The sequence below is a fragment of the Oryzias melastigma genome, linkage group LG20 (assembly GCF_002922805.2).
Source record: "Oryzias melastigma strain HK-1 linkage group LG20, ASM292280v2, whole genome shotgun sequence".
NCBI classification, from domain to species: Eukaryota; Metazoa; Chordata; class Actinopteri; order Beloniformes; family Adrianichthyidae; genus Oryzias; species Oryzias melastigma.
This window is the reverse complement of record NC_050531.1, coordinates 8,963,518-8,978,878: the sequence shown is the minus strand read 5'-3', so window position 1 is coordinate 8,978,878 and position 15,361 is coordinate 8,963,518. Positions and strand designations below refer to the sequence as shown.

Sequence of the window (15,361 nt, the reverse complement as noted above, 5' to 3'; positions counted from 1 at the left end):
TAATGCTAATTTGGGCTTGTCAGGTGCTATAAACTAGCAGGAGAGAGTCTAAACAAAGGGCTGATGGGAAATTAGTGACTTCCACACCAACAGCACAATCAGAGGTGAATTTCTAATGAGCTCCTGCCGCTCTGCAGAAAATATGTCTTAAAAAACAATTACTGACTTTTTGCTTTTGGCTAAAATTATAATTAAAAGACCACTGGGAACAATTTTATAATAGAAAATGTATAGAGTTGCAGTGGGACTTTAAATATAATCATCAATTAAAGAAAATGATTTGATTTCTCAGCTAAAACCCTCAAAATTAGCCACTTTTTCAGCCCTAATAACCCTTTTGTCTCAAATTATTTCTACATTTTCAAGAACATGCACTTACTATGTTCTGTAGATGTTAAATATTAAGCTGCAGCCTCAAACAAAATGAGCTGTAATGAAGCCAGTCGCACAACTCTCGGAAGCGTCACATCTCTCACATTATTCCTCCCTGAGATCTCACTGGGTTGTCTCCTTCGTTTTGCAGTTTGCCCGAGAGGAAGCAGCCCTCCTCCTTTGGTGGGGGCGGGGCCTGAAAGCCGACCATCGCGGCTCCTGGTGCTGAGACAGGAAAGCAGGGCGGCACATCTGTGTGTCGGTTCACAGCAGCAGCTGGGAGAATTTGTAGGTTGCGTGGCTGGAGTCCCCAGCAAACCGTTTCTATTCAAATCACTGCAAACCATATTATTTTAATGGGATGTTGAGTAATGGCGCTTACGTAAGGTTATGTTGGATGCATGTTTGCAAATCCTGTGAGATGAGGAGGGAAGTAAAGCCAGAGGAGCAGCTGAGGGTTAGTGTGTGCCTGAAGAGGGGTTTAAACCACACTTACTGTCGCATCAGGAGAGATGGAGGTTTAGTTGTTGTCACTTTTGGCTCTATTTTTACCTGAACTTGTCACACTCAGCCCACCGTGGATGCTATGACAGCAGACTCACACAGAGGGACACTAGCAGCTGTCAGTCTCAGCTCATCTGGCAGCTTAAAACTCTGGACTGTGTTTGTTTTGTGCAGATGTGGGGCAGATGCTCTCTGGAGCGACTCCTGCATGAGGCAGATCTGGAGTGATGGTCATCCCTGCTGGGATTTTCTCCTGAAATAAACAAACTCAGCATGTTTTTAGCAAGTGTTGATTCCTAGAGAGCAAATTAGGGAATTATTTGAGATGCAGATGTTTCCTTCCTTTCAATAATCTGCCTTAAATACCAATCAACTTAACTTTAAAAGACACAGATATTCTATAATTAAGGATTTATTCAGACGGAATCAGAGTTTGTTTCCCTCTTTCCAAAGTAGCAGTGAAGTGAACTATCCCAACAAGGATTGCAAATCACAGGACTTCCATTATTCCTTCTCTTGTTGCTTTGCCCCGCCCTCATAATTTTTGGCCAATGACTGAAGAGCTCTTTAATCACATGATTTTGCTTTGGTTCAGAACACCACGCAAAACAAACTTCTCAGGGAAAGTGAAGCTTGACCCTTGAACGCTTTCACTTTAAAAAGTTACATCATCACTTTTGCCATTTTTTCCTGATATAATTTACCCATTGAAAAGTATTTGTCATGAAAAATAGATCAAAATATGACAACACGTGATAATTAGAGTAGTTTTATTTGATTTTCAACCACATTTTATGTAACAAAATGGAAAAACAAAGGACAAAAACAAAATTAGGAATTTTAGAACAAAAAAATTCTAAAAAAAAATGATAATATAATACTGGAAGCTTGGTCTTTGGTCCACCTATTCATGGGACATTTGAGACTTTAGGGACCCATGACACTCAGGATATTGCAACATATTTAAAATAATGTAAATACCTTTGTTCAGGTGAAAACAACTCATAGATAGTGTTGTTGGGTTAACTGAGTGGCTCACCAGAAATAACTGGACCATATTGCCAAAGTACCGGACAAAACCGTTTGCCTTAATTATTTATCACTCAATTTAGCTTTGACAGATGCACAGCCTACTTAAGACTTTCTGCATCATTATATTTTACATTAAAATTACCAGGAATTGATCCCATGAGCTTGTTTTATTCTCGTTTAATTTTTATTGTTTATTTTTGGCTGAAAATATCAAATGAAAACCATCTTAACCCTCTATAATACATATATAATGTCAACTAATGAATCAATTTGGGAATATTTGATATTTAGAACAAGAAAAATATTGTCCTGACATGTATGTAGGCTAAAATAAATTTTTTTGGGGGGGGTTACAACCAAAATTTAATTAAAAAATATATTTTTGTATTATTCTGATGCTTTAAATTCTCTAAAAATCAGTTTCCCTTCCCATCCTGGCTGGAGACAGTCTTCTGGGATTCCTTCCTCCAGATCCTTCTGCTGACCCGGTTCAGAGAGGACTTCCCCCGTGCTGCTGTCTGTTTCTGTTAGCGTTTTCCAGCGTTTGCAGGTGCCCGCTTCGCCTCTGAATGTTGACATGGGATTGTAAAGTCTGCAGGCGAACAGCCAGTGAACCTGCAGGGTCGGAGTGAGAGAGCAAGTCTGTTCTTCATTTCAGCGACCGACTGGCAAAGAAGAATTTTATCTCTGGTGGAGTTACATACGCCTGAGACAGCTGGATCCACTTTTAGCACAAGCACCTCACTCATGGATTCTTAGAAAGAGGAGGCGACAAAAATTCTGTGAAATTGTGCCCACTCCCTGTGGGAACAGCAGGATTCCTCTTCCTTTATTTAAGTCCCTAAATGAAAGTTTCCTTCTGATTTTTACTCGGCTACAAAGCTGCAGAAATCTCTCTGTCGTGTTTTATCTTTCTGTAAAGCACCTGGCCGCCTCATTTACAGCCAGACTGTTTTCCATCTAAATTATTAAGGATCTGCATTGGCAGGGACTCTTCTCACATTTTCCTTGATGCCCCCCCCCAGGAACTGTACACTTTACTTGCCTGACTGGTCAAATAAGTGCCACTGGAGAGTATTTCCGTATTTGTGCCATTAACACGAGTTTTGGACGAAATTTTAAATAAATAATTTAAATCAAGCGGCAAAAAGTTATTTTTACGCTTAAAGCTCAAGTATGTACAATTAAACTAAGCTGACTTTTTAATGTTGTGGTTTAAAATATTTGTTTATTTTGTTTACCAGTTCAAGAGCCACATGTGGCTCTTTTATTCCTCTGTTGTGGCTCTTTGGCTTTGAATAAAACTTCAAAATTAATTAATTAATTAATTAACTAATTTATGTCTAGATTGTTCACATGTCAGATAGGCCTAACTGATTAAAATGATGGTAAAAGGTTTAATCTACTGTCAAAATGGTTTATAATCAGAACGACTTTATCTTATTGAATTTACATGTATATATTTTAAAATTATTTCGATTCTACACTAATGTTGTCATGTTTTTATTCACTAGTAAAAGAAAAAATAGGATAAAGGAACACAAAAATCAATAATAGAAAATCTCAAGTTTCTTACACTTTTAATTAAAGTAAATCTGCTGCAGCTGGGGGATCTGATTAAACACAGGATGTTTTATTTTGAAAGGAACTTGGATTTCCTATTGCCAAAAGTGAAAGAAGTTTTTTTTATATATAGAAAAACTCAATTGTAGCGAACATTTCAAAGCTATATTTTATAAAAGAGTGGCTTAATGGCCACAAAAGCATAAATAAAGCATGTTTTTCTATCTCTGTGTGAAAGTTTCAGTCCATAAAAACCAGGACCAAATGGTTCTTTTAGTGTTAAAAGTTCCAGACCTCAGGTCTAATCTAAGAAACTAAAATACATCAGAAAAGCTTTTTCCGACATTTTCAAAAATCAAAATCTTCCAATAAGATAAAAGAAAGGAAATAATCTAGATTAAGCCTCAATTGTCAAGTCAGTAAATTCTCAGTTACCTTAGATCACGTGTCAAAGTCAACGCCCGGGGGCCAGATTCGGCCCCCTGGGTAATTATATCCGGCCCTCCAGATAATTTTACTTTATTGTTATTAATGGTCCGACATTATCTTGCTCTCATTTCTAACTTGTATAATTTTGACAAAAATATTTGTATGCAGAGTAAAATCTTGAAAGTGATTTAAGGTTTAAGTTGATTTATTCTGGTATAATATTATTGTCTGTTTTTATTATTTATATATATGTTTAAAAATTATGGTTTTACCATTTTAAAAATTGGCATTCTGCTAACTTTTTAGACTTTTTTGCCATTTTTTTAGGCTGTTTTGGAGTTAGGCTAATATTTACATGCTAGCTGTTTTGGCTAATTTAGGCTTTTTCAGGGTTTTTTTTAGGATATTTTGAAATTTTGTTACTTTTTCAGCTACTGTTTTGACCATAAAGTTTTTTTTTTGTAGTTTTTTTAGGCCAATTTAGCATTTAGCTAATATTTAAGCTGCTATCAACTTTAGCACCTTCAGCTATCAGCACTAGCATCTTCAGCGGCCAAATTTAACTTACAGCATTCACACTAGCATTATTGCCGGCAATGCTATATATATATATATATATATATATATATATATATATATATATATATATATATATATCTACTAGATAATTATGTTAAAAAGTTATGTTTTAAAATTTTTGTTTTAGTGTGTTTTCAATAAATGTTTATCTTGTTCAGACCTAAAGTGTGTTTTGAATTTTGGTCCCTCGTGCGATTGAGTTCGACACCCCGGGGTCAGATGGAGTGACCCCTAAAGGCAAAAAAGGAGGAATAAATGGAGAGGCCACCTCTGAAGTCTTAAGCTAATCTGTGGATCATATTCAGGCTTGGACCCTGGCGTTATTCCAAGCTGCGGGTCAGATGGTGATTATCTCTTCCTGTCAGGAATGCTGAGAATTTCCTCCGTACTCTCCCTCTTCCGGCCTTGTTAGCTCTTGTGTCTGAACATGTGACATGAAGCTCAGGCTGGGCCGCCTTTGATTGACTGGCTGGCTCTTTGCTGCTTTTGGTCCATACTCTGCTCCTGGATCAGATGCTGAATAACATGCAGTTTCCTCACTGTAATAAACTTTTCTTTACGTTATTTATTGTTGATTGCAGCCCTTTTGCTCCATCACCATATGCATTTGCTTTTATATACGACCGTGGTCCTGCAGCCGTCACCCCTCAGCTGTGTTGTTTGTGTCAAACCGAGAAAGGAAAGTCTTGTTTGTGTTGGGTGGTGGTGCAGGAGGGGCTGGAGTAAGAATCGAGTATAGGCGGTCTCATCACACCTACGCCCTCCTCTTCACCCTTCCTCCCCTTCCTCACAGTCTCACGCACTTCCACCTGCGTCAGGGGGGCAGCAGACCGAGGCGGAAAAACGTCTGGAAATGAAGCAAAGGCGGATATTAGGAAGGAAGTTATACAATATTATTTTGAGTAAAAATAAAATGTTATACACTTTCACCTGACCTCATGGAGTCCTTCTTAAATAATGAATCAAGGGAAGCGATACTTAAAGACCCACTCCAATGATTTTTTAACTTGTAGCTTTTTCTCATAACGGATATATGTAGATAAATGACAAATTAAGCTTATAATTGCATTTATGAGTATGTCTGTATCAAATCAGTAAATTAGGAGCAGACAAAACAACATTTTATTTGGAAAAGATCGTACTTTTGACAGAATATATGCCACAAACTCCCTGCTTCAATCTATTTTGATACCTCCATTTACAGACAATAGATCCATGTACGTCTTCGTTTTCCTCGTCTCAGCTGGTCTCTAGATCTCTGGATTTCTCCATTTTTAATGGACCGGTAATGTTGGGTTGTGAGGGGCTGTAAGCTGGCTGGAGAGGACACAAACAGATGGATGATGGAAAGTGGGGGCGGGCTTGCTCTGCGGCAACGGTCCCGCCCACAACTCCTGCTGCTCTCCAGAAAGTTTGTTCAAGAAAACAACAGGTTTTTGATTTTGTCTTAAAGACAATTGTGAATGCTTTTAGAAAAGAACTAAAGATGATCGGAGTGGGACTATGTGCTAGTTTTTTCCATCTCAGATAAATGATGCTTAATTTCCGGTTTGAGTTAGGTTAAAAATTAATTTGACTGAAGCAAAGTCAGTTTCCTGGATAACTAGTCTCCTGCTTAAACTGCTTAAACTCTTTTGTAGAAATGAGTTTAAGCTGCAGTAATACATTTATATCTACAATTATTTTGTTACTTTAGCTTCTGCAAGTGTTCTGAGGAAAGTTACCTTAAAGTAAGACAGAAGTCATGTGACACATTGACATTTTGAACAGTAATACTGAAAGTTTCAAGTATGACATGTTTCAGTTTGGAAGTATCTTGCATAACACAGTTTTTTTTTACGGAGAAGTTGCTCTGGAACGCCGATAATGACGGATTTGAGTTGTGGACTCTGGAGACCAAAGAAGATGAAATGCCTGCAGTCGGTTAGATGAGTAACCTGAGCATCATTACTGGCATCAGTCTGAAGCTCTCAAAGGCTGTAAGGATGACAGCAACAGTTCCCCCCAAAAAGGAAAACTCCAGCTGGAGTCCACCTGTGAATGAAAATGTCTTTATTTTTAATTTATCATCTTCACCAACAAAAATAAATGATTTGAATAATTCAGTAGGTGAATATATAAAGGCTTACAGACAGTCTGTTTCTGTTCTGTCGGAGGGAAAGTAGGCCACAGCCTCTGGAGAAAGTGAAGCAGGAATGATGTAATGAGGAACCTACATGTGTACGTTCTCGTTCATTGGCTCATTTGCTGCTTAACTCATCTTGACAAGCAAAAAAAAAAAAAAAGTCAAGGTTTCATCGTTTTAGAGGAACAACAACCATTTGACATTTACACATTTTGTCAGAACTCTTCTTTTGTGCGGAAACTGTTTGTTTGTCCTCACAACATCTGAAGGAAAATCCCTTTTCTTTACTCTGTCAACTGCTTTATAAGAGGGATTGTTGTGGATCATGGGGCGATTTTTGTTGCTTCTACATCAGTGAAAGCTTTTTATAGCATCAGAGAGGATTCTGTGGTGTGAGAAAAACATTTTTTTAACATTTGGCCTCAAAATAAAGAAGAAACAGACTTGAAACCTTAACAGAAAGAATAGATGTAATCCTGAAAATCAAATTACGCCACACCTTTGGTAGAGGGTTAAATCCACTTAAATGTTACTTAAAATGAGTAAAAATATCTACATTTGTGTTCTTATGTTTCAAACCTTAAAAATTCAAGAATTCAACAAGCTAACATCAACAGGTAATGAAGAAAAACAGATGCAGCATTCAAAGGGAGAAGAATGCAGGTCTAAAATACTGAAAGGCAGCAAAGAATTACACATAAAACATGATGATGAAACGGACGAACATTATAAAGAATAGCTTTGAAATGACAAGGAGGGAACAAAACCAAAAGACTGACAATATAAAGAGGAACGTGTAATAGTTGAAGTGCAAAGCCAAGACGAAAGCTGTGAGGACTGGAGCCTTTTGGGTTTTCCTTAGTCATGTTGTGTTTTCCTTCTGTCATTGCTCACCTGGTGCAAGACTTCAATTACTCAGCTGTTTCTGTTTGTGTTGATTTCCATTTGTGGTTTAGAGTTTGACAGTTCAGGTTATTAAAAGGCCCTCCATCTCAGCCTTTTTTTTTACCAAAGTACGGTAGTATCTTTTGGATTGCATTGTTGTGCACATGCACATAGCATCATTAGCATAATTTTTGAGGATTTTCACCATCATCTTTACATTATTTTTGTAGATAATTCATGTACTTGTCTAACTGGTTGAAGTCTAAAGTGTTTCATTTTCGTTGAGTCTTTCTTTTCGTCTGATAAAAATGTTGGAGGAAATTAGAGTTACGACATAGATGATTTTCTCTCTCTTTGCTTAAAAAATAGTCCTTTTTCTATTTACAATCATGTTGTAGTCTAATTGAAGCTTGTGAGGTCAAAGATAGTTTTTTTATTTGCTGTTCTTGATCATTTTATTTGTAAGGAGTTGTTGAGGAAGAATGTGACCAAAAAACTCCATTGAAATTTCATAAGATTTTAATAAAAAGTTGGATCAGAGTCACACACAGTACTCAACATGACAGACAAAACCCCAAAAAATGAAATCTGCAAATATAGTACTCGAGGCGGGTCATGTGTGGCTTCAGGTTTGTCAGGAAAAGCGATCTTTAATACCTTAAAAGGTCGTCTTCACCAAACCTCTTGAGTGGTCAGTGTCCACGTCCCTGCCAATACGATAGTTTATGGCTTTGTTTTTCAGTACTGATTTGGTCCTTGTCGCTTCAACTAACTGGTTTTATCTAGTCTGGAAATGTGAATTCAGTAATGTGTGAATAACAAGGTAAAAAAATGTAACCTAAGTATAAAAAAAACAACTCAATTTAGCATAAAAACGTATTGTGCATTTAACGGTGTTCACACTGGACAAACAGGGAGGGGCTTCTTCTTCATTTGCTTTTTTTTACCGTACTAGCGCATGTCTGCTATTTACGTTTGGAAGAGATTTGGTGTGAAATGACGAAGTTGTGTAAATCTTGCAAATCTTGCTCCAGGCTCTTTCATTCACAGCTCTATTCCGATATACGAAAGACTTGGTGTCATAGAATTCCATCCGGATACGAGTTACAATGATCAATTTTTTCAATTAACTTGGCTTTTTCAAGCCTGAAACTCACATTTACGTGCATTTATATGTTTTCGCAGGAAAATCACATATCAAACACTGCTTGTGCGATTCATTTGTTTGTTTTATTTTGAAAAATCAAATGCAATGATAGAAACTGTTTATGCTATATGATTAATTTGACTTAATTTTAACACCCAGTTGAAGGATTTTTTTTAAATTTTATTTTAGATGCAAAAAATGTAAACAGAAAAAAATACATACTTTATTTTTCTGTGGAATTCCTCAGTATTAATAATCCCTTAAAAGTCTTCTGAAGGTTTTGGCTCAAAGGCACCTGTATGCAGTTTTATTCAGCATATATTAACCTCTTTTTTATGTCTATTTATTAGGCTGTGTTGTAGAGGGCCGACTGATGTTCTTTGTTTCTCATTACATGATGCCTCACTGCATGACAACATAAATCTCAGCTGCTCTTGTCACAACGATGTGATGATGCATAGAAAATGCAGCCTTTCTGCAACTCTGAGCATCACACGTCTTTCTTCTTGGTACTTATGCCTCAAAAACAGTGATTATTTGAAAACGCACATTTATTGTGTGTGCATTCACAATTAAAGATTAAAGAAGTAGCCTAAAATAGGAAATTGCCTGCATAATAGAGCACATTTGGAAAACATGTATTAAAAACCTCGATTGTGTATTACTTCCTCAAGGCAATAAGCAGGAAAAATGTTTTATTTATTTTGTCATTTTGGGGTTGTTAAACGGTTAAGAAAAAAAAATCATTTGAAAGTAGGAAATGTATTTGTCCAAGCAGCAAGTAATTTTTACTTAACAAGAAATGTTATAATGTATATCTAAATCTAGAAACAAGAGTTCCAGTCAACCTTCAAAAACGGAAAAATAAACAAAAAATATTATGCTGCCCCATAATAAGTATGTTTTTGCTAGGTCTTCTTGAGCCTTTTTTATTCCAAACCATTAAAAATTGTCTTTAAGGATAAAAATCAACATGAAGAAGTTAAAATGCTGTTTTTAGTCTAACATACATGGAGTAAATGATCCCTAATCTGCTGGATATTCAAAGCAATATCATGTAATAGATGCTATTGATCTTTTTTTTTTTTTTTTTTTTTAATGCAATACTAAATAACACCCTTTCTTTTCTAATTTTTCTGCATGTTTCTGGTTACAGATAGAATAGAATACAATGCAATAAAAATAATTTATATAAAAAAAAAACCTCCCACTGAACATGCAAAAACTCTATTAGTATAGAGAAGAATATTCACTTAAAAACAACCTTGTATGGATAATGTGTTGTGGGGTGAGGATGTGAAATAATATGGAATGCAAACTGAACATTCAGGAAACATATAAATTAAAAAATGAGAAGACTAATCGAATAATGTACGAACAATCAGGACTTTGTGATGTTTTTTCTTTAATTGTTTTGTGTTTATGTGAAAAATTGTGGAAAAATGTGTGCATAAAATATACAGTTGGAATAATAAGTATGTGAACCCGATAAGTTTACTTGGAGTTTTACATGAATGTGTCATAAAATGTTCTGATCTTAGTTTTATTGAACAAATACAACACAAAAAATGTAAGTCTTGTTTTTTATTGGACAAAAGATAAAAAAATTCAAAAATATGCAAAACCCTTGAGTTTACGTGGAGGTCTGCATGAATTAGTCATAAATTATGTTCTTATCTTCATCAAAGTCACATCACTAGATAAAAAAAAAAAACAAATACAACACAAAAAATTGTAAGTTTTCTTGTTTTATTGAACAAAACATGTGTCGGATGGTGAAAATATGTGATCCCCAAGTCCTCCGAAAGCTGCCCTGTCATATGAAAACACACAAAAACGTAATTTTTTTTGTGATTCATTAGTTTAGGAAGACGTTTGTTATCTGTTGATTTAGACGAGGTCAGAACATATTTTATGACAAATTCATGCAGAAATCCATGTATTACTTAAAGGTTCATATACGTTTTTTGCAACTAAAGTTTTTTTTTTTTTTTTTTTTGCTTTTTTGTGCACTTAATCGCTTTCTGTTCATCAATTTATTTAACCCTTTAACTGCCTGCTCAACCAAACGGTGGGAAACATTTAGAAAAAAAGTTTTTAAAAATTTGATTGTGTGTATTACTCCCCAAGGTACGGAGCCCCTAAAGGGACATCCATCTTCTTGACCGCTTCTTCCCTTTTGGGGTCGCGGGGGTGCCGGAGCCTATCCCGGCTACTGATGGGCGAAGGCAGGGTACACCCTGGACAGGTCGCCAGTCTGTCGCAGGGCCTCAATCACACACACATCCACTCTCACATCCACACCTAGGGACAATTTGGAGTCACCAATGAACCTATGAAGCATGTTTTCGGACGGTGGGAGGAAGCCGGAGTCCCCGGTGAAAACCCACGCATGCACGGGGAGAACATGCAAACTCCACACAGAAAGGTCCCAGCCGGGATCCGAACCGGGGCCTTCCTAAAGGGACATTAAAGAGAAAAATATTAAAATAATAAAAAAGAAAGAATTCTTGTTAGTAATGGGTGTGCACCAGATAGTAACTGGTGTGCATCAATTAGTAACCAGAAAATTATTTTTATTACATTTTTTGAAAAAAAAAAAAAACTGCTACTATCTGGTGTGCACCATGTTACTAATCATTACTTTTTTAAGGTAAAAATTAAAGTAAGAAAAAAAAATTCTGGATAGTAACTATTCAAATTTATGTTACAGAGCCCCTCATTTTTTTTTTTTTTTTTTTTACGGTAGTTAAAGGGTTAAAAATTATATTTTGTGTTTGAACGTTAAATGAATTCAATCAATCAATGAATCCTTAATACAAGATTTGTTTCTATTTTTCTTTTCTTCAGTCTCGCAGTCCAACAGCAGCTTAAAGAAGCACCGGAGTCGCAGTATTTTCAGCCCTTTCTTCTGCTGCTTCCGAAACTACAATGACTACCACGCGGAGCGACCATCCACCAACAACAAGACACTCTCTCTGCCCCCACCGCCAGAGGAGAACGGCAGCCCTCCCAAGGTAAAACTCACTTCAACCATTTAGTCCAATTTACCGCGTATTTGTTGATATTTTATAAGGGGTAGTTTGAACTTTTTTTTTTTTAGTTTGCCTCCTCCTGCAGTGAGCTGAGGCGCTGCGCTCAACTTTTTCCAGCTGCCTCAAACCCATTGAACCCAGAGGTTGTTTACCATCCGCTGCTCGAAAATATGGGCTTGCTTCCCATTCTGCATTCTTCGATATCTACCCATGCGCACAGACGTGCACAGCACAACACACTGCAGCTCCAAGGGCGTTCTAACTCCTTCTGGGGTGAAAAAAGTGCAGAAATCTCACCATGACAACACATGTAAGGACACAGACATGCATTCCAACTGTGGCTTCTGTAATCTCCATAAAGTGGGCCTTGTGTTTGTCTGCTATGATGGATTGCCTGGCACCCACGCCTCCCCCTCTTCTCATACACATGTTAACCAATGTATTTAGGAAATGCGAAGAAAAGTCTCCGGCGGTTGAGAAGGCCCCAAACCCCAGCGCTCCTCTGCAAACATACTCGGCTAAAAATGGAGCCGAATTATATCACATTTCTACTCCTGTTTACCTGTAAATGTCTCTCATTCAGGGGAGGAATTTATGGCCCTTAAAATACGCCACACATGTGGTCGGCGCTGACTTGCTGCAGACCTTTCCCTAACAAATCAGCTTTTTTTTTACAGTGAACCCGGTGAACCTCGCCTTCAAAAGCCTTGTTATAGTGTGAGGTTGATTTCTGAGATGGGACGGCGCCCGCAGGCCCGCCCCGCCGCGTACTGTTGCTGGATTTGTGGCCAGCCGTGTTTGTTACTATGGCAGCTCTGTTTGTTGTGCGTGCACCTTTTCTCCGTCTCCATCTTTCTGTGTAGATTTGTTGATTACGGCGCCGTTGGTTCTTTTTTTCTCTTTCTGTCTTCAGTGTGATCACATCCAGAGCATCCCTATAGTCTGCGTATGTACTGCCTCCTTCTGATGCCTCCTCTTCTCGCTGTGCTTCATCATTCTAGCTGCATGTGGTTGTTTGTCTTCAATAGGATTTTTGTTTTTTAATCACATTGCTTTGCTTTGTACCGCTTTCTCTATTGATGCAGCTGATAATACTAATCCATTTATCATCAGATTATTTGTTTGAGGCTTTTTTTCCATTTTTAGACTCAGTCTGTGTTAACAAATGGATGACTTTACCCTAGAGGTCTTAATTAAATCATCTTTTTCTCTTCACTGAGACTAATTAAATAACTATTTTGCGATTGGTGGTCGATTAACTACATTTAGTTTGTTTCACTATCATGGGGCGGTACAGAGGAAATCAAGAAGAAGCTATTTTGGATTCGGTGTGATTCCTGTGGCTTTCTTTAATTTAAAATATTCACACTCACAGCACCGCAAACGGCAGCTAAGTTTTAACCGCACCGCCCAGCAGACACTTCCCTGCGAGTCCGGCACCGAGTCCTCGTGTTTGTGGAGGGACCTGAGCCATGCGGAGAGATTCAAATACTTGTCTCTGTAAAATTGTGATAAAATTCCACGGTTAAGTCAAAGAGCCTGCAGTTGTGTTGATTTTTTAGGCTTTAAAACAATAACAGAAAAGGTAAAAATACTTTTTATTAATATCTCAAATTTCTTAAGATTTAATGTTTTTTTAAAGTTTTTTTAAAAACTTTCCTTTAACCAATTAATAAAATTTCACAAAAACAGCAAAAAAAATAGATAATACATAACACACACATATTTTCCAAAAAAATATGCATTAAAATGTCATAATTTTTTGTAATCCTGAATTTAACAATCAATAAATATTGATTTTTTTCATATTTTTAATTCAATTGTTATGCAGCCTAAAAAATATGACAATTTAAGTAAAACTCCAGTCCGGATAATTACTAATTTCTGTTTCTTTTGTGATTTTATTCATCTAAATAATTTTAAACACCTTTTTTATGTTGTGTTTTTATTAACTTTTATTTTAGATTTTCCATATTGTAAAACAGGTTAGTATGAGAAGAAAACATATTTTTTGTCATATATAGGAATATAAAATAAACTACAAATATATTTTAACTCTACTAGATTCTTGAAATGTTTTCCTGGTTTAGTCTTAATGACAAAAAATAATGGAAAAACTGATACATGAAGAATGTTTTATTGTAAGTTATTTAAAATTTCTTTACTTTTATTTTTATCCCAAAAATCTCTGCATGATTGTTACAAAGGATATTTCAGGTTTCCTCTTTGGGATTAATATAGTTTTTTTTTTTTATTATTAATTATAACACAGTGTCATCGTCATATGTGGAGACCTTCATTTAAGAGGCTAAACAGCACATTTTATTTTCAAATTTGCCCTTTAAAAAAAGGAGGATATGTCAAACACTGTAAAAAGTCAAAAATTGGATCAATTAACATAAGTTAAAATATTATTTTTTATCAAATTAAATTTTTAAGAAAATTTGAAAATTGTAATTTGATAAAAACTAATAACTTCAAGTGTAAAAAATGACAGAACTTTCACGTTTTTCAGTAAATGTGTGATTCCGTCAAAGTTTTCTGTTAAGTTTTTTACTGTTATGGGAAAAGGGTTCTTTTTTAATAAAATGAATCCAAAAAGTGAACATTTCTGTGACCAAACCGACTCTTTTAGCATCCATCCTGAGCTGAGGGCTTCATCAGCATCCTCACTCCTCTTCTTCTTCATCGCTTAAGTCTGGTAAACACAGCCAGACGCTTTCATTCAGAGACATGCAGGAAATGCTTGGCATACTCAGAAGCAGCTCATGTTTAAGATCGACAGAGTCCTTGTGTTCACCTTTGTACATATGTGTGTGTGTTAACACGCTGATGTGAATGAAGTGTGAGTGCCCCCTATGGCCAGACCATCTGCTCAGTGCCTGTGTGTAACCCAGAGCCTGCTTGGCAAACGGCGTGAGCACTTTTTTTTTTTTTTTTCCTTTCCCCGAACTCTGAACCTCATCAGCGTGAGACGATCCGGAGAACATCAGCAGGAACAAAGACGCGGATCTAACAACAAAAATATGGGCTTTAAATAAAATATTTGACTGGTTCTAAAATATAAAGTTATATTTGTGTTGTTTAAAAGTCCTCAATTTTTCAGCTTTTTTGGTATAAAATCGTCTTAATTTGACATTACATCACTTAATAAGGACAATTATTCTTTATTAGTTCATTATGAAGCCTCAGCACTGCAGTGAAGGCCATTCTGTCCAACACCCTCAGGGTGAGTGTGTTGGAATAAATGCTACAGCATCTATTATGTCTTCAATGTAATTTTTTTTCTTTTTCTGCAGCCTCCAGACAAATTCCTGCTGCCAGAGGTCAGTATAGCAGACTACGACAAGAACTGCGTGGTGATTGACTTGGATGAAACCCTCGTACACAGCTCCTTTAAGGTATAGTAATTTACCCTTCCACGTGTCTACTATTTATAATTGTCTTTCTAATGTAGATGTCATGGAAATCACTTTGGTTCAAAAGGGATTTTTGCAAATAAAATTAACTTTTTAGCTAAGAAAAGCTAAAAGAAGAATATGTTTTCAGTCTTTTTTGGGCCACGAAAAACTCCACCTACTCTAATCTTTGCGTATTTCATTTTTTATCCCAACTTTATGTTATTCTAAATCTCTAAACTACAGCAAAAATAAATATTCAAATTCAAGTTTTACATTTAAATTTTATTTT

General features: G+C 36.3%; 1 protein-coding gene across 1 annotated transcript in view; it reads left to right on the top strand.

Moving 5' to 3' along the window:
- ctdspla (CTD (carboxy-terminal domain, RNA polymerase II, polypeptide A) small phosphatase-like a) overlaps window positions 1–15,361 on the top strand; it is a 37,120-nt gene that overhangs the window by 11,792 nt on the left and 9,967 nt on the right. Inside the window, exons 2-3 of the mRNA XM_024280673.2 lie at window positions 11,487–11,653; window positions 14,971–15,072. Of these exons, the coding sequence (XP_024136441.1) occupies window positions 11,487–11,653; window positions 14,971–15,072 (269 nt within the window). The remainder of the gene's footprint in view (window positions 1–11,486; window positions 11,654–14,970; window positions 15,073–15,361) is intronic.